General features: G+C 40.6%; 1 protein-coding gene across 3 annotated transcripts in view; it reads right to left on the bottom strand.

The window, feature by feature from the left end:
- The window catches only part of DCLK1 (doublecortin like kinase 1), a 335,556-nt gene that overhangs the window by 24,000 nt on the left and 288,077 nt on the right, over positions 1 to 23,479 (bottom strand). For all 3 annotated transcript variants that reach the window (XM_047075683.1, XM_047075677.1, XM_047075741.1), the window contains exons 10-14: positions 22,107 to 22,253; positions 10,588 to 10,721; positions 8,506 to 8,583; positions 8,030 to 8,126; positions 5,792 to 5,872 (exon numbers count right to left, since the gene is read on the bottom strand). In XM_047075683.1, coding sequence (XP_046931639.1) covers positions 5,792 to 5,872; positions 8,030 to 8,126; positions 8,506 to 8,583; positions 10,588 to 10,721; positions 22,107 to 22,253 — 537 coding nt within the window. The remainder of the gene's footprint in view (positions 1 to 5,791; positions 5,873 to 8,029; positions 8,127 to 8,505; positions 8,584 to 10,587; positions 10,722 to 22,106; positions 22,254 to 23,479) is intronic.

A 23,479-nucleotide genomic window follows, 5' to 3' on the forward strand; every position in this document is an offset into this window, starting at 1 on the left:
AAATTCTGCCAGCACAAGATGAATGCATGTAAATTTTTGTGTGGGGAGAGCTGCTTTTAATTAGCATGGAATATCGTGGTAGATTATCCAGGCTCTTGATTTTTCTTCTTCCTCTTTTTCTTCATTCTTTTTGGATATCTTGGCTTAGTAGTATCTTTTCAAAAGAGGAGGTACGCAAGAAAAAGGAAGTTAAATACAATTGAAAGTCCAGGAAGGTGATAGGAAGTCTTGAATTGGCTAAATAACTACACTTGACTCAATTAACCCAGTACTTTGCACCAGGACAGAGGTTCTGAATCTTGGGAACTCTTAAAATTCCTGATGCCTTCCCAGATGCCCATGTAGACCAATTCAGAATCTTCAAAGGCAAAATCCAGGCATCAGACCTTGTGCTAGAAACTCCACCGAGCTTCATGCTAGAGATTTCTTTGAGGCTCAGTTTCCTCATCAATAAAACCAGGAAAATAACTGGTGGCAAAACACAGACTCATAATATTACAGCATTGAGTTGGACCTTCATCCTAGTATCAGGAGAATAACATCAGATAAAGCAGGTTGGCACTTTAAAAATAAAAATGCAGTAACAGTAATATATTTGAGGGGTGCCTGAATGGCTCAGTCAGTTAAGCATCTGACTTCAGCTCAGGTCATGATCTCACCATTCGTGGGTTTGAGCCCTGCATCAGGCTCTGTGCTGACAGCTCAGAGCCTGTAGTCTGCTTTGGATTCTGTGTCTCCCTCTCTCTGCCCCTCCCCTACTCATGCTCTGTCTCTCTCTGTCTCTCAAAAATAAATAAATGTTAAAAAATTTAAAAAAAATATATAGTAATATATTTGGAATATTACAATGGTGATAATTTAATTCTATTTACAAATAAGAATTTTATTTCTGGAAGTGTCAATTAAGTTTATGAACTTATCACTAGCCTACATTTTCTATCAATGAAGTGTCGCTTGGGGGAAAGTGACTCAACCTTGTCCTCAGTCCCTGGAGTGATCAAGATGTATATTGCCTATTTCAGTCTCTTATGTGCCTAAATCCTGTGGTTCTCCACTAGATGACTACTAAGATAAATAAACTTAGCCAGGATGAGGAATAGCTGTGATACTGGAGAACACAGTAGAGCCAATAATGCACACACTATGTATGTAGTGCTTGGAGCACTAACAGAATTTTTTTCTTTTATTTTGGATGAGGGGGTTTTCCTTCTTAATCAAACTTCTCATACACCAGCAATTCGCATTTCATCAGCCTATAGCAACAGGTGAGGGTTACTGTCTCTCTTAGACCCAAATTCCCCAGATATTTATCAAGTACGTACACAGTGCTAGTGCTTGCAGACTGACTCTCAGACTCTTCAGATATCTAATCCCTTCTTCATCCTTGTAACAGCCCAAGAGGCTGATTCTATTGTCTCCATTTCACTGTCACAAAAACAGGCTCAAAGGAGTGAAATGACTGTCCCAAGGTTACACAGGAGGGTAAGCTGATGTTCCTGGGAGTCCACATTCCTCTCCTAGACACCTGGCTGCACACTGATGCTGCCATTGCCCATCTGGTTTGCTAGAACAATCCACCAAGAGGACTCACTCATGACTCTTCCAGCAACAGAGCAGAGGCCCAGAACACCAAGGAACATGGTGGGATCCCCACCCGGAGCGAATGAAAAAGTGAGCCGAGAGGTAAGGTTATAAAACAAGTGACTTTCGCTGACTAGATTTTCCGATTCTGTTGCCCTACTCTCTATTTCATAAGAGACTGCCTTTTCAATTCCAAAGGCACCAAGTGAAAAGGTCACTGTATAAGCAACAGAGAAAATGAGGACAAATGAGGGAACAGGAAATGCTTTCTGATGACTTCCTCAGGGCTCATATAATTATTATTACCTTTTACCCCCTAAGGTAGAGTCCTCGGTGGTAATCAGATATAATTTGATCACCAAATGCAAAATGCCTTGTTAAATGGACTTCCTTTTAAATTCCTAACATATTTATTTTGATTGCTTGCTTCATTTTGTTGCCCTTGGAGACCTCCACGAATACTAAATGCTGGTTATGAGAGCTTATGTATGTTTTTTTCATTTATGTTTTTGAGACAATAGTCATTTTTCTGATTTAGTCACTACATAAATGTAATTTCAAAAGTTAAGCAGTCACTTCACACATTTTGGGGTTTTTTAAAAATATGTTTAAAGTTTTTGCTCACACCAATATTTTTTCCCCTTAGAATCTAAGGTCTATTAGAATTACATAACTTTTTTTTTTTTTAGTTTATAATCTCCTGGCTAATTCCTTAAATGTTATCCTTGCTTTTAGGAAATGTCTTTAGGGAATCTGAGAGGGAAAACTAAAATGAGAGCAGAAGTCCAAGTTTTAGAGGGAGTGGCTGAGCCTAATTATCAGCAAAGTGGGACCATGTGTAAAAAATGTGTACAAAGCAGGTTGCCAAGGCAGAAAGTTACTGCTGAGACATGTACATGCTGCCTCAGGAAAAGGAGGAACCTAGTTTTTCAAAGGCAACAGCCAAAAGTCTTCTTAATTTTTTTTCTTGAACCCCCTGAGTTGGGATACGTAAGGAGATAGGGTCATTTGGTTTGTAATCAGGCTAAGGCTGTTTCCAACTGCATTCCAGCCCCCTCACACATACAGACGAATTTGCTCACCTTCACAAAGTTATCTTAACACAAATATGAAGATCCCACTGGAGCTTGCTCTTTCGGACAGCCTCCCCCACGTAATCCTTTGTAGCACCCCTCTCCCCACACCGACGATGGCTGGAGGAGCCCTTCTGTCTCATTCTATCACAGCTTCCAAGGACAGGCTTGGCAAGCAGTGGTCCTCTGATGAAAACGTACTTAAAAATGGCTATGTACAGTCTACGAATCTCTTTCCTCTGTGGCTCGTTGTTAGCCTTCCAAGGCCATGTTTCAAATTCACATTTTCTGGTTTATTCTGTGTGATCATAGTCCCACCGTTTCTTTCTAGTGCTAACATGCAATTTGACAATTTGTAGATCATGGGCTTTTTTTTGTTTTTAATGTTTATTTAATGTTTTGTTTTTAATGTTTATTTAATGTTTTGTTTTTAATGTTTATTTATTGTTGAGAGAAAGAGAGAGACAAGAGTGTGAGCTGGTGAGGGGCAGAGAGAGGGAGACACAGAATCCGAAGCAGGCTCCAGGCTCCGAGGTGTCAGCACAGAGCCCGACGCGGGGCCCGAACCCACGAACCACGAGATCAAGACCTGAGCTGAAGTCGGACGCTTAACCCACTGAGCATCCAGGCACCCTGATTATGGGCTTTTAATTAGCATGTAGATCAATCAGAACAAACTGCTGCCACCAAGACGGGCTGCAGCTGGTTTGTGCTTCTTCCTCCCTGATATCTAAGGGAAAGGTGCCACGACCTAGGTAAGTTACTTCGGCAAGGATGCTAACTTCTCTGAACAATCATGATAACCATATGATGTACATATGCATTCTTGTGCAATATTCACAGTGCTTTCACACAGAACAAAGGCTGGGTAAATGCAAAAGTGGTGCATGGGGCTTTATCCTTGGGGGGAGGACACCTGGCAGAAAATTCTGGCTCCATCTAAACTTGGCTACTTCGGGTAAGTCACTCATCATAGTCTCAGTCTCCTCTTCTGTAAAATGGGTACAACAATACCGACTCTGCCTATCTTCTAAGTTTATTATTAGGCTTAGGTGAGATGCTTCCTAACTTCTCCCACTTCACAGAAAAGGATAACTTTTGTTTAGCACCCTGGGGTAAATGCAAAGGTTTTGAGGCTGGAGATGACCACTCCTGGACTCTAGCTGCTCTACCTGACTATCCCAAGGGCTGGGATTAATACCTCTACACACGTGTATGCCAACTGGGGAGCTTTGGTATATGAAAATATTTAAAACAAACTTTAGCTATCTATCTATACACACTCACATTCACATATATCCTCCTGATATATATGTGTGTGTATATTGTACCCCAATGTTTATAGCAGCACTCTCAACAATAGCCAAATTATGGAAAGAGCCTAAATGTCCATCAACTGATGAATGGATAAAGAAATTGTGGTTTATATACACAATGGAATATTACGTGGCAATGAGAAAGAATGAAATATGGCCTTTTGTAGCAACGTGGATGGAACTGGAGAGTGTTAGGCTAAGTGAAATAAGTCATACAGAGAAAGACAGATAGCATATGTTTTCACACTTATGTGGATCCTGAGAAACTTAACAGAAGACCATGGGGGAGGGGAAGGAAAAAAAAGTTAGAGAGGGAGGGAGCCAAACCATAAAAAGACCCTTAAAAACTGAGAACAATCTGAGGGTTGATGGGGAGTGGGAGGGAGGGGAGGGCGGGTGATGGGTATTGAGGAGGGCACCTGTTGGGATGAGCACTGGGTGTTGTATGGAAACCAATCTGACAATAAATTTCATATTAAAAAATAATAAATAAAATAAAATACAGAAGAAAAACATATAGAACACCAATTTCATTTCTAAACAAATTATATAATCTAGGAAATGTAGGGATAGAAGCATCAATTAACAATTTGAGTTATAAAAAGTATATGTGTGTGTGTGTGTATCTGTGTGTGCATATGTGTGTGTGTATACATATAAATGTAAAGTACTAACCTAGGCCCATGGTCATCATATGGCAGAACATGTACAAGACCCCAACCTCTTGTCACTTCAGATACAGTCTGTCTCAACACTGTGCTTTCTATTATCCTTAACAATTAGCGGTTTAGGAAAAAGACATGTGGCTAATCACCGAGGTGATAATTTAGAGAAGTGGAACATTTTGTTGCCTTCAACTCACAGCCAGATCACTCAAAGCAGTAGAAAGGCTGGCAAAATTTCAATCATCGAGCTAACGATTGTAACCTTGTTCCTGTCTGTGTTCATGTCCATATCCAAGTGCAAATCTGTGTCTGTCTTCTACTTTGGCAGTACGAACCATTAAACTTAGGTATGGAACTTCCACATGTGAGTGAGGGTTACAGGAGTGCCTAGATTCTACACTTGTTAGGAAGAACATAATCAGCTCATGTATGTGAACTACTCAAAAGAGTCGTGGGGAGACTTTCTAAGTGAAGCACTCTATACGTATTTATTACTATTCAAAACAAATCTTATCAATCAGTTGTAAAGAGATACAGGAACAAAACAGAATGACTGCGCTCTGGAGAATTCTTTCATAAAGATGTATCATTAGACTGTAGTATTCAAATAGTGGCAGCAGCAGCAGCAGCATCTGGGAGCTTTTAGAAATTCAGAGCCTCACATCTACTACATTAGAATCTGCATTTTAACAAGATCCCCAGGTGACTTGTGAGCACATTCAAGTTCAAGAAGTGCTGCACTGGAGTACTTCAGGGCTTATATGGAGACCCTTGGGTCAGTTGTATTTCCGGTGGGAATCATGCAAAAGCAGCAGTGACTCAGAAAATCCTCTCTGTCTTACTGATGTATTCAGAATGTAGACTAGGGGGTGGGGAGGGGGGGGAGTGACCATGTACATGCACCTCCCCACTTGGAAGGCAGTCCCATCTGAATGAAACAAAATGCTCTGTGCAAGGGATCACAAGAACGCACGTCAGCACGGATTCATCAGAGGCCCTCATGGAACAAGACTGAGATCCCGAAACTGTTCTGGCTTGAGGGGGAGGAACAAATACAAACACAACGCTTCAGAAAAGGAGGTGACACCACTAGGAAATCTGCAGTTTTCCAAAGGAACATTAGGAGTAAGTGGAGGGGAAGGAGGAAGTCACTTACATTAACCCAGGGGTGCTCAAGGACCTGCACAGCCGAAAATCGCTGATCCACATCAACCAACAGCATCATGGTAATGAGCTCCTGCAGAAGGGAACGTTCGATTCCATTTGTCTAACTTTTACGGTAGCAATCTGAGCATTTTCATATGCAGAAGTTCTCTTTTAGTTTGGAAAAGCTCTAAATCTTAAATATATCCGCTCAACTTACCCACAGCCACCTAATATCTTTAGAAGTTAGAGGAAAGGCGAGTATTCAGAATTATAAATATATTGCTTATCGTTGAGAAAAAAATGAAGTTAATATTAGAATAAATTTCATTAAAAATGTATTTAGTAGAAAAGAAATAAATTATACAAGTTAAAGAATTAATATTCCTTTCTTTGCCTAGAATTTTGTGCTTTAAAGGCAGATTTCTAAGTTGGCTTAATACAGAAATATGTTAAAATTGCTTCAAAAATTTCCACATCAATCAATACCAATAAAATGGAACTATTAAGGGGCAAACGATCTAATGGTTCTGAAATTAATGAGACTTCCTCATGAGCTCCAAATGATTTGGACCAGGAAAGCACAGCTTGGGTTTTAATGATGAGTCTGTCATACATCTGTCCACCTTGGATTAGAAGTTCCCATGTAACAAAATGGTTAGATATGTGTTATCCAGTTCCTTACATTCACAGGGTCTGAGTACCAGTCCGTGATGGGGATGATTTATCTCCATCGATACAGAGATTTCTACCTTAAAGTTCTCATTATGTTCTTCTCCGGCTTCAGGCTCCTTTGTGTAAGAAGGCATTCATTCACTTTCCAACCTGGGCCAGAACTTATTAAAGCAACTATTTTGTGTGATGCCCTTTGCCAGGTGTCATGGGTGTGTAGGAGATGGTCCTATCTGTCAATGACTTTGAGCCCTCTTGTTACGGAGTGATGGCATAAGGCAGTAAGTTCCTGAAGAGACTGCTCACAGGCAAAAACAACTCCACCCCCATGCATTATCACCCCACCTCCTATCACCTTTCTGCCTTTCCTATGACACTTCTCTCAATTCCCCACATTTTCCTAGGCCCAGAGGTAATTAGAAGTCCTGGGCGGCTGAAGAAAATGAAAGCCTTGGACCTAACGTGCATCATTTTCTATGGAAAGTGGCCAGGCAGAAAAAGTCAGGTTTTCAATTGAACCCGCTCAGGACACAGCGAAAGGAAAGGCATATACACCAAATAATCAAAAGTCAATTATTTCTCAACAAGAATTTTTTCATAAATTTAAGTCAATGCTTGGAGACGTAAGTTTAAGGAATCAATTAAAAAGTCTTCTTTTTTATCTCAAGTTCTACTATTGTCTCCATGTAAGAGTTTTACAGTTTTCTTAGATACTGATCTCTTCTTAGTTTAATGGACAAAAATGACATGCCTTGTTTCCCTCTGCCTTTATATCCTGGCTGTCTTTCAAGATCCAGGTTAGATTGTAGCTTCCTCCTGATATCTGTGTGGATCATTTCAATGTTTGAGCTTCCTTCACTTTGATTGATTAGCTAGTTGTTTCATTCACTCATTCCTTTATTTATTCATTCATTTAATACATGTTAAGCACCAGTTATGTACTGGTCACTACGTAGACACTGATGTTACAGCAATAAACAAAATAGACACAAATCCTTGTCTTGGGAACGTTGTGTTCCAGTAGGAGAATCAGAAAATAAATTACATAAGTAGAATGTATCCACCTTTCTAAGTCTACCTGTCTAGAAAGGTAGAAGGCTAGTTACATGGTATACCAGATGGACATGTGGGTGTCAGTACTATACAGAAAAATAAAGCAGATGAGGAAGATAAGGTGAGCCAGGTTGGTTAAAGAGCTGTAACTGAAAGTGGGGTGGTCTGGGAAAGTTTCACTGAGAAGACAAAATTAAGTCGAGACCTGAAAGAGGCAAAGCGATAAGCTGTGTGGAAATCTAAGGTGGCCTGGTGCGGGTAGGGGGAGCAAGAGCCTGTAGCAACATAACCGGAGTGGCAACAAGGAGCAATGAAGCCAGGGAAACAGAGGCACTTGATAAGTCGGGATGGCTATGAACAGAGGACTTGATGACTGTGAACTCTTGGACAACCTAGTAATTATAACCAAAATAGACAGAAATCATATTAACAATATCATTAAGTCTCCCTGCATAAGACGAGTCAAAATCAGTAATTCCATTAAGGCGCACAGGCTATAAGGAAGAAGAAGGCACTGGAAACCTACCTTGGCAGAATCAGAAACGTTATCCCAGTACGGAGAAGGAAAGTCCACTTGCCCCATCAAAATCTGATCAAAAAGCACCTCCTGGTCATCACCACTTCTGTTTAGATGAACAACGACAACAAGGGAAAAACAGCACTAAAATGTCAACTCAGAGTATGTTTCTTCATTCTTATACATTAGAGCCTTTCCTTTCCCCATTAATGTGTAAAATGTGTGTTTTTAAGCAATTTAAAATGTCAATATGGAACCGTTTTGGTAAATTAAGAAAGAATGAGTTTTTAAATTATATGAGGAAGATTTATGGAAGGCATGTAAATTAGCATGTACAACATAGAAAAAAATAACAGGCACTGCGAGCGAAGTTCTTATTATGTTCTTTTCCTGCTTCAGGCTCTTTTGTGCAAGAAGGCGGAATGGATCACTCAGAGAATAGAGCAATGCTTTGTTGGTGAGGAATAAAAGATTACTGCCCATACCCACGGAACGGAGGGAAACCACACAGCAGGATGTAAGTGATTACACCAGCTGCCCAGATGTCCACCTTGAGGCCATATCTGGAAAAGTAAGTGAGGTTAGAGTTAGCAAAGTCAGGCCAGGACAAATTATGGGGCATAGCAAAATAGATGACTCTTTTATTCTAAACCAAAAACCAAACTAAACAAAATAAAAAGCCCAACAACAAACAATAAACTAAAACCCACCGGCTACTCAGAATTCAAGGAAAGAATAATAAAAGAGAGAGAGAGAGAGAGAGAGACTGTCTAAGATACATGAATAAAAATCAAAGTAAAAGCATGCTTATGATCATATCCAAATATCAGTAAGTGAGGGGTTTCATCAAAAAGGTTTATTATAGCCATATCAGTTTTAAGATAAGGCGGGACCCTTGAAACTATACAACTCCCTGATTTTAGAAATAACAATTACATATAGGACATTGCCAATTTATTTTTTTTATTTTTTTAATATTTATTTGAGAGAGAGAGAGAGAGAGAGCAAGTGCACGCAGAGGAGGGTCAGAGAGGGGGACATGAAGAATCCAAAGCAGGCTCCAGGCTCTGAGCTGTCAGCACAGAGCCCAACGCGGGGCTCGAACCCACAAACTGTGAGATCATGACCTGAGTCAGAGTCGGACGCTTAACGGACTGAGCCATTTAGGCGCCCCAGGACGTTTCCAATTTATAAAGCACCGACATATATTATCTTATATGCTGTTTTTCTAACAGCTCTTTACATTCCCAAGGATAAGTATTGTTGCCTATATTATAGAGGGGAAAACTGAGGTTCAGTGAGGTAAATAGTTTTCCTCAAGATCACACAATCTGTGGCAGAGCTGGGTTCCAACCAGGATCTTCAAGAGCCCAATGCAATTCTCTTTCTACCCCAGACCCCTCCCTCCTGGCAGGCTGTCAGAATACTCACAGTAGAAACTGTAGGCACGCCTGAGGCAACACCCTCTGAGGGAGGTCAGGCAAGGTTACAGATGTGGGCTCCCAACTCACTCAAATTTGACGAATAAAAAAGTTCTCATTACCCTACATCTCACCCTTGGGATTTCCCGATTGGCATTCCCTTCTCATCTATTCTGCATTTCTACCTTTCTGGTCTATGGTTAAGCAGAAAAACTCTCTCAAATGGGTCATAGTGGAGCATACAACCTAGACCCTTGGGGGTGGGTTGGTGCCACTAACTGGGGGGAAAAGTAGGGCCATCTCCCCTTGCTGCACCACCCTTTCCCAATCCTTCTGTGTGAGGGTAGTACTTCAGAACGTTGCCCATGATCCTTGGTAAGAACTAGGCTCTTTTTGGAAAGAGCCCTTTATTCACACAGACCTGAGTTCAAATGCTGACTGAACTACGATCTAGTCATGAGCTTATGTGATATTCAACCTTCAGAGTAAGATTATTCATATGCTCAATGGGAATCATACCATCTACTGTAAGAGTTAGAAGTAAAGGAGCTTAGGACCTGGCGTGCAGTAGTCCTTACTAAGCGTTAGGCCACCCGCCTTCCCCGCCGCCCCACCCCCCTTCTAGAGATTTTCATTCATCTGATATGGCTGCACACAGAAACCAGAAAATTCCCAGTGGCCCTCTGATGCCTAAGGGTGTTTGTACTGCACAGATAATCAATGGACCGCCAAGAGAGCCAAAATGAGACTGGGACGGGAGAATGAGGACAGCTGAGAGAAATAACCACAGGAGACTGTAATCACCACACACAGCAGTGTCTGTTTCTTTTATCCAAAAGCAAGTTAATTACCATCGCTATATGTTTCCCTGTTAGTCCGAACATTTTTTACTCTGAGGTTAATAACTGCTGTTCTACCTTTAACAAAGGCCAAATGGAAGCCTTGAACAAGATTGCAGTAATTGGCAACTTGATTGGGGAAACAGAGAAAATGGCTCCCACTTTCAAGTTTAAAAAAAAAAAGAGTGAAAGAAATCTGATAGCTAATTCTGTCCGGATGGCACAGAGCAGTACTTTCTCCTATTCTTGAAGCAGACTAGTTCTTTGACAAGCACAGCACTTCAGTAAACACACGGAAAGCATTTACCCAGTCTCTGCGATGATTTCTGGAGCCACATATGTCGGGGTGCCACAGACTGTGTACAGGGGGCCGTCTACAATGGTGGCCAGTCCAAAGTCACCCAGCTTCAGCGATTTGCTGCCATCTTGGTGTTCGTACACCTACAGGAAAAGCAAAGAGTGAAACTGCCTTAAAACGAAGAGCTCAAAAGCTCTTTCTTGAAGAAATGAGGGGCGCTGTGGTTTAACTTTCATGTATTTATCATAAAGTAAAAAAAAAAATGAGGCAATTCTGCAAGGATATACATATGAGACTATCTTTTTTTAGATGACAGCAGAACTGGAAGCATGGCAAACAGCCAGCAAATGGAAATTCGATAATAAATTGCGGTAGTTCATACAATGGCGTGCTACATGAGCATTAACATGGCGATGTGGGTTTATATTTATTGAAATACATTATTTTGGGGAAAAAAGGGCAGATTTCAGACTGGTCTGCATAAAATGTGTATTAAAGAAAAGAAGACGTAGAAAGAAAAATGTCTGAAAGAACACAGTGTTCGTGTGTCCGTCTCTGGGTGGTAGGATTAAGGCAGATTTCTTGTTTTTTTTGCTCCTCTGTATTTAATGTTTTCCACAATTAAAATTGATTTGTGTAATACAATGAAATATAGTCTCCAGTGCAGTATCTCCAACTTATGAAAATAATTACCTCTCCATTTTAATATATAAGAGGCCTTAAAAATACAGTTCTTTAGTAACTGAACAAAAAAATCTACACAAATATTAAAATACTTCATTTTCAGTGGCCCACATTTCCAACAAAATCTATTTACATTTTTTTATTAATAATTGAAAGGGATATTAACATTTCATTTCACCTGTGGCAATTTGGAAAGATTTATCAGGTGCAGAGTCAGCATTCTGCCCAGGTTTCCTTATTAAGGCAGTAAAAGTCTCTAGTCTTTCACCCAACAAATCAAGAAAAGGATGCATGTGACTATAGGCAAGTATTTATACTGCTTTAATTCCAGCCCGTGATCAAACCAAATGGGTCTGCTCTAAAAAGTATTCCAAACAACTTCTACTATTTCAAAGAAAAGATCAAAGGGCATTCAGAATTCTAATTCAGTGCCCTCCGTTGGAATCAATAAGATAAAGAAAACCACACTAAAAAGCTCCTGTTCCCGGCAAAGGCAGTCACCAGGAGATGCCTTAAGGAAATGGTGAAGTTTTCCATGCACATCAGAATAATTCCTCCCCCAGCAAGTTGAAGCCTGAATGTTCTTCTGTTGCCGCCTTGTGATCATCTGTACTTGCTACGGCGGTCTGACCTCTTGCACAGTAAGGCATCTCTCCACACATCAGGAGCTCCACTACCGTTCACACACCGAGTCTCCCTTTCCTTGGCAAAAGTACATTAACTTCTCATTTCACTGCCGCATAAAGTGCAGATGTTTGGCTGGCTAAGCTGTGGTATCAGCATCGATCATTTGGATCTGTTTTGGCAGAGGCGGGGAGTCTGATCCTCCCTTTTGGAGTGACTGTGTCTTTTCTGGGCAGAAAATATCCTTTTATGTTTTCTCCACACAGAGCATGGAGTCTTCTCCTTAAGGGCTTGACCACCATCTAGACTGGGCCTGTGGGCAGGTGTCCAGAGACTTGTGGGGTCTCCTGCACTTAGGTCATTAGGGCAAAGACAGTTGCATGTCCCTCACAGACGTAACTTTGCCCAGTTGTCATCTGGGATAGACACTGTCCTCACTCCTTTAACAAAGCAGCTCTCTAGCCCATCAGCAGGAGCAAGTTAGGGGCTCTGAGGCATTAGAGCCACAAAACATAATATCATATCCAGCCTAAATGTTTTCCAGCAAAAGAAATCCCTAAATCATAGTTTTAGTGCATCAGCCCTTCTGGCCATCCAAATGTTTTTCATGAGCAGAAACCTGAGATGGAAATATATCTAGAAGATCGTCTAGTTTACTTCCCAGACAAAGCAGCATTGTTTACTTCCTTACTTCCGTTTTCTTAGTAATAACCTTCCTAAAATGCGAAATAATCTCTCGCTTTGAGGTTCTGTTAGTCCGAACATCCGCGGGGTGTGTTTTGTGAGGTTGTGCAGATGCAGGTTTCAATTTACGCAACTCCATTTGTACAGGAATTTTGTGGTTTTCCTCTAAACGTACTATCTATACTCACCTAACTTTATTCACCTAACTTTATTCAAAAGTTGGACGAAAGCAGATGTTGGCAGATCCAGTCATAAGTCATATTTTGGTTCTGACTGTGACTATGTAATTCTCTTACATGTAGCAAAGGTTTTATTTTTGAGTATCTACATTTTGATAGGATTTCCATCTCATACATAGCCATGTGATAGTTATATTTAACGTAGCCAAACAATAAAGTTCAAAGTTTCAACAACTAAGGGAAAACAAGCACTAAAAAAAATTGTACCTAAAATTTAGGATTATGTGAAAGAAGTAATTCTTCAAAAATAAAACCAACACCTTTTAAATAGAACACAGAATCTATCATTTTAATGCTCTTTTTATCTTTTTATCTTTATCACTTCCATGGTGGGCTTTGAAAAAACAGAATTTCATGAACATAAAGTAGTTAACGTGATGCTTATGATAGACAATAAGAACTGAGAGACAAAGGCCTAATCCATGTAACTGAAAACATTTCTAGACACAACTACATTAGAAATGCTTCGGCAAAATGTTTTTGCAGGTGAATAAATGTCCAGGCTTTTCGTTTGGAATTGTGTTTCACTTACTTACTGTCAGGCAGGGCAGGAAACAAGGTTGCTTTGGGTTTTTCTCTGTCAACACTCTGGGAGAAGGATACAGAAGAATATATTCCAGCGTTTCCTCCCCTCCAATGGGAGAGCACCTTTCCTGAGTCCCCACACAGCCACCTCACAACTGGGGTTCACCCTTAGCGTCTGCTGCACCCTGAGCTGGGCTCACCCTTATTTATGTCTTACGGAGCCAGATACAGAGGGGCATGAGTGAGGCCATTAAAAAATGTAATTAAAACTCTGTTCAAATCGCAGATTGCTAAATACATCTGTTTCAAACACACACACACCCTCACGCACACGCACACCCACCACTTGCAAAACCATCCCCCAGAAAGTATTTTCCCAAACGGCAGCTATAAATTTACTTTGAACTGGGTTTTTAATTAAAAGTTAGGAGTTGGAAAAAGCTTCTAACAAGTTCACACTTAAAATGTGGAGTCCTTGGCTTATAGTGCTCCCTGAATCGATTGTGATTTCGCTCCTCTGCACGTCTCCTCATCCTGACCATCTTCCACGAGGGACGTTAACTGGCTGCAAGTACGGGCTCGGGCAGCCTGATCCAGCAAGTGGGGTTCTGGTGGAAAAAGGACTTTGGCCTTCACTGTATTGTAAAGCTTCCATAAAACGCGACCCACAAGTGAGGTGGGAGTACATTGTCAATCAACGAGTATTCACAACATGAGATATAATTTAATGTTCATCCCAAACCCTTTAAATACTCTAGATGTTCCCCCACATTTTAAACACTGAGGGGCTATTAAAGAGACGGGGATTAGTGCAAATTACCAGTATGTAGTGCTTTCACTGTTTTAACTAAGCAATAAAACTGTGTAATTGTACAACACTAATTGAATGCAGCTACCCATAATTGTGGGCGGCCATATGTATCCTATTACCATAAAGATTGTCAGTATTTTGTAAGCTACTCTTGTGATCATTGCAGATGGCTACAGTCAGAGAAGTTGTTCTCTAGGGTTTATTATATGGCTATAAAGACATCCCATGATTTGACAGACTAAATGTGTTAAATGGCAACAATTATGAAAAAGGTTCCAATTAAAAGCTGAAGGCACGTCCTACCAAGAACAGATATAGTGAAAGGTCAGGTATTAGGTTTTTGGCACACCGGCATTTCGCACAGGATTTTTCCTTTTTAAAGAAGAGTTTTATTTTTGTTTCTTTTCTTTTATTTAGGGTTTTGCAGTAGCTGTAACTTGCTGAACAGTAGATGTTTGGGCATAGGCCTGATTTCCTTTGGATTAGAAACTGAGACCATTTGGAAAAGTTATTTGAAAAAATAAAAGATTTAATATATAGTCATAAAATGCAGCTGGTGGCCATAAAATAATATGAAAATTCACAGATAACCTGAACCCAGGCAAATGGTTTCTGAGATTCCCATAATAGAGAACTAAGAGCTGACTAACATAACAGATGTGTTGGGACAAACATAATTCTCAATGTTGCTGTGAATTCAAGGATAACCCTGTTGAAATCCTGGCTAATGAATCATTAGTATCCACGGAAATATTTTCACAGAGGAGCTCAATAGGTACTAAAAAATTATTTCACCAAATAGAATTGGACAAAGGTGGCATGAAATTGACAAAGCCATGAAAAAAAAAGTCAATTTACTTTTTAACCAATATGGTATCCCTTTAAAAAGACGTTGCTTTTCCTCTGGCCATGGTATATGGCCTTTACGATCCTAAGGAAAATAAATTTAAATCTTTAATCTTTGAGAAGTGAAGTAAAACAACATTAATGCAAGAGATTATTTTTTAAAATGCACTTTATGGTCCACATACTTTAAAATTAAACCTCCTGGGAAAAAAATTAATTCTTAAAAAAACTATCTTATACCCACATGTAAAATCTTTATGAAATCAAAGGTTAAATGAAATAATAACAGTGAATGTCATATAGAAGTCAGAAGAGGGGTAACAATAGCAGAGCGAAAAATAAAATAGCTTTTAAGGTATTACCTAGAGATTTTGGGGAAGACAGAAGGATGAATGGAGACTCCCGGAAACCTGATTCTCATCCTCACGTTAAAATCATCATGAAACTATCTCAAAAGGAGTCCTATGCAGCTGCATTGAGATACACAAAACATGCACGTTCGGGATTCTCTTGGCCATTGTACATACTAGGCTTTTGCTAAAACTGGGAACTCAGTGTCACTGCCATTTTAAAAACTGGTATTACATTTTTGACACACGAGTAATATCCAACATGTCACTGTAGGAAAATTAGAAAAGACAGATAATTATAGAGGGAAAGGAATTAAACTCACCCATGATCTTGACACTTAGAAATAACCATTGTTAGCATTTTGGGGTATGAACTTCCAGCCCCTTCTTTACCTCTCTTTCCTGCCCTTCTCCTTCCACTGGACAATATATCCTGAGTGAATAAGCCTGTATCTACATCACGATTTCCAGTGGCTACTGGATATTCCATTGTATGGAGGCACCATGATAATACCCCCAACATCTACTACCACCGCTACTTAGTAAGCACACAGGATACACGAGGCATTGTGTTGAGTTCATGTTCATTACCCTATTGGATCTTCACAACAACCTATTAAGTAATCTTACTGATATCCTGCAGATGAGAAAATTGAGTCTCAGAGACGTTAAGTAACTTGTCCAATGTTGCACAGCCAGTAAGTGGCAGAGCCAGAACTTAAGCTCAGGTATGTCCAAGTCTAAGGTTTTAACCATATGTCCTCCTCCCTCCTCATCATGCTATTATTTAGTTAATCGGTGCCCTGAGGTAACTTGTTTCCATATATACGTATCTCTATTTTTTCATACTAAAACCCACTGGGATGAATATCTGTATGTATGTATACATATCTGGTTTTTTTTCTTTAGGTTACCTTTCCAGACTTAGAATTACTTGGTCATAGGATACACATACTATTGAAGGTTTCAGTTATTTATTACCAAATTACCTTTCAAAAAGCTCCTATGAAGTTACTCCGCACCAACATGTATGAGATGATTGGTAGTCTAATAACTTTGGCAACACTATATACTATTATTATTAATCTTTGCTACTCCAATAAGACCATGTCATTTTAAGTGAGATGAGTGGTGTTATTTCAGTCCTTAATCACAAAAGGGACGAGTAGTGCACCAGACAGACCTGGGCCAACCCTGGCAGCACACTACACTTTTATTTCCTGTCTTCTTCTTCCTTGTGCCATCATAGGTCCTTGGAAAAGGGCCCTCAGCAAATGTGTTAGCAAAATAACTGGCATATGATTGTACTAAATAATGTTTGGGGACGATGTTGTTTTTCTTCTATTTTTCCCTTAATTTTTATCCAAATTCAGAGAGCAGAATTTTTTTTCCTAAACACCTATAAAAAATAATCATTCAGTGTCTGCGTGGACATTTTATTTTTATGTATGTATGTATGTATGTATGTATGTATTTTTGAGGGGGCGGGAGCAAGGCGGGGGCAGAGAGAGAAGGGCAGAGAATCTGAAGCGGGCTGTGCGATGACAGCGGAGAGCCTGAGGTAGGGCTCGAACTCAAGAAACTGTGAGATCATGACCTGAGCCAAAGGCAGAGGCATAGCTGACTGAACCACCCAGGTGCCCCTCTGCTTGGACATTTTCAATGACCACAAGCTACGTATAGTAAAGGCTGTTTAATTTGCAAACTGGTGCAATTGTTAGAACTTTTTTTTTCTTATATCAACCTCAAATCTCTCAGCAATTAATGTCTTCTCTTTAGAGTTCAGTGCTCTCAAGTACAGCAAAGTTTTTCCATCTTCTGTGTCATTTACTTGACCAGAGCCACCACACTCTACTTTCTCCGTCCCTGCTGTGGGCTAAACTCCAGGCCCCTGTCATGCCGTGCTCAGATTCCTCACCAGAGTGGCAAACGGTATAAGCAAGACAGAGGACTCTTGATGTAGCACTCTTTCGGTGAAAGGAGTCTAGGGGCACTTTTTTAAGGAATCATATCACACTGAGGCTCACACTGAAGTTACGGTCAATTAACTGCCTTTCACGTGGCCTGGCCAAGTTTTTCCATTGCTGCTTTTCTGCAATGATCATTAAAACAACTCTACCAAGATCACTCAGTCCATTGGGATTTATGTTCCTCTCTTGTCAAATTTCATCTTACTGATTTTGGACCCTCATAGAGCCAAAGATACTTTTGGATCTCAATTCTGTTATTTGCCGTAATACATCTTCATTTCACATCACTAATAATGCTGACTGGGTGACAGCTAGTGACAGAGTCCTGAGAGGCCCCTGTCTCCTTTCTTCTGGGTCGCGTGACCATTAATCAACACTTCTGGTTTGAGATCATACGACAGTGGACTGACTACAGAATCTACTCGACTGTACTTTTGTCTATGACTTCTACATGCACTCTATCTGTGGCTTGTGTACCTTGTGTACCTTGTTGCCTTGTGTACCATGGACCTCTTTGGGGATTAAGAGTTCTGGGATTAAGGCAGAAGGAAATCCATTCATCTCCTGGGCTTGGGGCTGGCTGAACCGGAAATGAATCCAAGCTGGAACACCCCATCTCTTGGTCATACCTGGTCATCCCTTGGAGGGAACAGGGTATCTTCCTGCTATGTACAATCTACAGAGTGACAACGAGAGTCATGTGCTAGGCATGCCATTTTGATGGGCAGCTAGAAACAGGTACAGACACCTGGACAGAAAGTTTCTAACGGAAAATTTCTGACCAAGAGAAGCAGATCTCTGAGAAACTGCTTTCTTCCAGAGAGTACTGGGGAGTTTAGAAGGAAAAAGTTTCTTGAATATAAACTTCTGTATTTCAAGCAAATTACAGTTTATTTCTGGAATAAATAAATAGTGATGCGAGTTCTATTTTTGCCAGTAAATACTTTAATTTTCCTAAGGAGGTGGCATCTGCATACACATTTTTAAAAGATCCTCCCAGCTCCTTGGAAGAAAGTCAGGCTGCTACTGAGGACTTTTCCTGCCAAGGGTACAAGCCTGCCATCTAGTGGTGACTCCTGCAAACTGGACGCGGTTGATCTCCGTAAGAGCATTTTCACGGTTTTGTGTGTTTTTTAAAAAGCAACAAGTTCCTTTTAGTTATATATTATCATCTCTCTCTCTCTCTCTCTCTCTCACACACACACACACACACACACACACACACACACACACACACACACACATACTGGTTCTGAGCATAAGTGCAGTTGGGGAAACACTGCACTTTGTCTCCTCATTCAGTGACATTTAGACTGAAGCCCATGTGAATCCTCCATGTAATGAATGAGGAATGGCCTGGCCCTGTCATGTTGGATCTGTCCTCTAGTCTGGGAAGAAGTGTCACTCATTGACTCATTCTTTCATCTCATCCACCCTCTCATTCCACCGGTCACTCATCAATATGATCATTAAGCTCCAGGCCTGACAAAGAAAAAGAACCATGGAAAATCACTGGCATGATTAACTTGTGACATCAAAAACCAAAGCAAAATGAAACAAAAACCTAGTAACGATACAATCATAAAATTATAGGGTTATTTATATTGGGCCAATTCCCAGTTCTCACCCCAAATGTGGCTGGAAACATCACTGTACATCAAATCATGTTTTCTCATTAAAAGGCTTTGATAAATACTTAGACTTGAATAGATCAAAATAGGTTCTTAAGGCTAAGCTACAACATTTTTATAGAGTTCTGTAAGAATTAAAAATAAAAAATTTTGAAAGTTCTACATGTATAATACCATATAAAGTGAAATCTATAGCTGAGTTAGGAATTTAAGAATAATACTTATAACTATCATTAAACGCTTAACTAGCAAAAATCTTGTTAGCAGTCCAACAATTTAGGCTTTTTTGAGGTCCCTTTAATAAAAGAGTAATGCAAAGTGTGTTGTGAGGCCTTTTTATTTATTTGGTAAGTTTATTTATTTGGGAGTAAAAAGATGGATTCAAAGTCTTTACATTAAATTTGTCATAGCATTTTTCAAAAATGGCCTATAGCTCTACATTTTGCCAGGAGATGCCAAATCCATGCATGGGTAAATAGTAAAATTTTAAAAGCAATGTCGAAAAAGATGGAAGATGATTTTTACAACATACAATTTATCGTGAAACAGTTTTATTTTTAGGAGTAATTTAATTTTTACTACAAATAAATGGGGAATAAAAATGAAGGAAGCTAATAGTGCCGTATTATCTCTTTATCTTCATAAAATCCCCTTAAAGGAGGCTCAAAGGAGTTAAGAAACGTGTTCAAGGTCATAGGACTAGCCAGTCGAATTCCGAGTAAAGCACTTGGTTTTGAACTTTGGTCCATCTGACTATAAATCCTGAGTATGTGAATGTGCCTCCCATGACGATTCTCTCTTATTTCCACAAAAAGGTCAACAGAATGTGACATTAACAGAAGTCCCAAGTTCAGTTAGTGACGTCATTCTAATTTTGTTAAGCTTATTTTATTCTTCTACCTATTTTATACTATAAATAGATTTATCCCTGCAAAACTCACCAAACTTTACTACTCTCTGAGAGTAAGAAATTCCTCTACTAGAGAAGCAGAATTACTTCTGCTTCTATATTAAATCTAGACTGCAAATGACTCCAATGGCATGTGTGTATTTCATATTCTTACATTGGAAAAGAAAGGAAAAAAGGAGTGAACTTTTTTTCTTTTTGAGTAATTTAGAAAGTAGAACACTAGAATGAGCACAGTACTTTCACAGTGTCCTGCAAATTGTAAGTTTAGAGAAAGAACGCTGCTAAGTAATCACTTATGGCATTTACAGAAATAGATAATGCTCTGGTGAGAAGCAAGTGAACGATGTCACACAAAAGCAAACTGCTGAGGGGGGAAGGGAAACGAAACTTTAATTTTCAATCACGGAATTTTCAGGGTTTAGAGAAGTTTTGAAACAAAGGCTCAGTTGTGAGTCTGTTCCCACGAGACCATCCTACATAATTCAGGACACAGGAATAATGAATGCAGACAAGAGAAAATTGCTGCAGTTTACGGAGGCAACTATGCAGAAGAGAATGTTCAGGCTACTGCGGAGATGTGGAATTTGAGGTGCAATTAAGTCAGAACTCCGTCGATGGACCTCAGCTGCCTTCCTTAGCCAGTAGCTACAAGCTTACAAACATAATTGCAATTAACTAACTGCTTGCATATTTATTTCTTGAATGCCGATTTAGCCTACTTGAATGTCACCTCGATGAAGGCCTGTCTCTCTGTCCCCTGGCACAGAGCAAGCACACAATAAATATCCCTAATTCACAGCTTCACGGGGTCTAGTGGTTAAAAGCTTAGGCTTTGGAGTAGGACAGAGCTAGGTGGAGATCTTAGTTCCTCCACATGTGAGTTATAAATGGCTCTAGGCAGGTCTTTGAACTTCTAGGGACTTAGTTTCCTTACCAGTGAAATGGGACAGTAACAGAACTAACCCACATGGTTGTTGAGAGGATTAAATGAGAGAAATGAGTGAAAAGCGCAGGGCAAGCACACGGGTGGGTCTCCATTACAGCAGATGTCCCCAGCCTTTTTTGTGCAGTGGGAGTTGGGTGGCTCATCTGCTGCTAGACTTGAATGCTCATTCGGGTCATGGGGCGGAGGGTGGAGGAGGTGGGGAGGGAGCGGGGAGCTTGTTTCAATGAAGATCTGTACCCTGTCACCAGTCACCAGATTCTGATTTGCTAGGGCTACAGGGAGGCTCAGAAATTTGCATTTTTAACAGGCATCTGGGAGTAGTTCAGATGCAGGGAGTCTTTGGACCACCCTCGGAGAAACACTGCTTTATAAAGAGAATCCGCAATTCCCAGATTTCTGAAGAGATGAACAAACTAACAGTAATATATAATACATGACTCTTGGGCCCAGATAATGAAAGTAAAAGAACTAGTATCTTGGGGGGGGGCGGGGAGTAGAAAATGAATAGATTTCATTAAAACTCCAGCCTGGAGAGCCAGTAAAGTTTATGTTACTCCCATATTCACCAGTGACAGCTCCTTGATGCCCAGTCTCTGTCTCCTCAATTCTTTCCAAAACTGTCCCCTTAACAACTGGACTAGGAAAGGAACCTCACTTGCTTGCATAAAGAATTCTCGGCGTTTCCCCCAAAGATGCTGAGTTCATGTAAAAGGAAAACAAATGGTCATAAAGGAGGGTCAGGACGTCTGTGATTTTATTTTATTTTTTTTTTATTTTTTTATTTTTTTTTTTACGTCTGTGATTTTAAAAATCAGTCCCCGTTATGATTATTTTTATGCTGAAGGGCTGGTGACTTTAAAACTCATGATTTATTGTCTTAACTTTTAGCTCATATTATTGAAATATAAATTTGGGAGACCAAGGGCTTCCTTTTTTCTTTCCCCAAGTAAAAACTTTTAACATCAAAATGCCGTGGATAAATAATAGGCATGTAAATGCTCACGATTATCTTGGCTTAGCCCAGGGTATTAACCACAGCCCTAGAGGTTCCGAGTTCTATTCCCCCAACCCTGTCTCAGGTTTTTATTTGCTACTGATTAGTCAAGTACTCCTAATGGTACATTAATCCTTATAGATAAACTTAAAAGGCTAGTTTCTAGCTAGTTACTGAAGTCCAGCTGGAAACTAGCCCTTAAGGTAGTTTCTTCCTTCTAAAAAAGGAAGAAATTAGGAAAGGAAAAAAGAAAGATTGATATTCACTCATGAGTGCTTGGAACTCAAGACCCCTGAGGTTAGAATCCCTCTTACCAGGAGGTTCTCTGGCTTGATGTCCCGGTGGACAATGTTCAGGCTGTGCAGGTATTTGATGGCGCTGGCCAGGTTGTACAGCATCCCACTGGCGTCTCGCTCAGTGTATTTGTTAGTGGAAGTAATGGCATCAAAGAGGTCTCCTCCCTGAGAAGAGAACGGCAGGTGGAGCAGCACATTAACAGATGGTCCGATCGGGCCGCCTGGAGAGGAAACTGACACGCTATCAGGGACATGAATGATACTTGCAGAGTCTTTGGGCTCCCAGGGCTTTCCCTGCCACTTTCCTCTCAAAGGCTCATGGACTCCATGGTGATTTCTCTCCCCACTGGGAAAGCCAGTGGCATCTCTTCCAGGGCTCAAAGAAGCAGGGCAAGGACTCCCTGCCATCCAACACGAAGTCGTTACCACAGCCCCAGCCCCGGTGGAGAGGGGGAGCCAGGTCTCCAGGGCAGCAGCCTTGTGACACACACCTGGGTGCCCCGGTGGCACGTGCTACGTGCCTTGTACCAACGGCCAACAGAAGTTCAAAGTCATAATCCTAAACCTCCTCAAATGAGAAACAGGTAATAGTGCAGACCACACCCTTAACAAAATGTTCTGCTGGCTTGTGAAATTCACACACACACACACACACACACACACACACACACACACACACATTCAATTCCCTTCAATCTCTAGATTTAGCTCTCTTGGAGTGGGTGTACTGTTTTCTTTTTCAATAACGTGCTTCTTTGTAAGGAGCAGAGGAAAGGACCAGAAACTGTCATTTTAAAGATGAGAGAGAAAGAGAGGAGGAGGGAGGGGGATGGAAAAATTTCAAGGAAAGTTTTCTAGGACCATTATTCATCGGAACTTTTGTTTCCCTTGTTCCTTGCTAACTTATTGTTATTTGGAGACACAGGATGATTGTAGGCTCCAATTTTAGTTCTATTTATTTGAAGCCCTTTCAGAAATTTGTGTCTGATTTACTAACAACGTTTGCATCATTCTTGCACACAGTGCACCAAACGGCCGAGCACAGGAGCCAACTGTGTTCATCTGTTGCCTCAGGTGGTAAGGGATTGCATTGTTGTTTTTAAATAGCAAAAATAAAACACAGCCCGTGCAGGCTGACAATTTTCGAATGTCACCCTCTGGCGTGGCCTCTGCTCCCCTGTACAGCCTTAACTCAGGGGGCTTCTCCCACGGTCCGTTCAGTTCCCAAACTAAACACATACATTTGTGTCAACATGAACACTTTCTCTCGGCCTTCTGTTTCTCTCAAAGGCGAGGCTGCCAGATGTGGGTTTACAGGTTGTCTCCATGCCTCTCCAGGAGGTGGGATTTCCACTGCGGTCTGCATGAACAGCACCCCGATGCAGCCGGAT

Source organism: Lynx rufus, unplaced genomic scaffold (genome assembly GCF_022079265.1).
Source record: "Lynx rufus isolate CCGP_SWC_20201006 ecotype Redwood Valley unplaced genomic scaffold, mLynRuf1.p SCAF_1, whole genome shotgun sequence".
Taxonomy (NCBI): domain Eukaryota; kingdom Metazoa; phylum Chordata; class Mammalia; order Carnivora; family Felidae; genus Lynx; species Lynx rufus.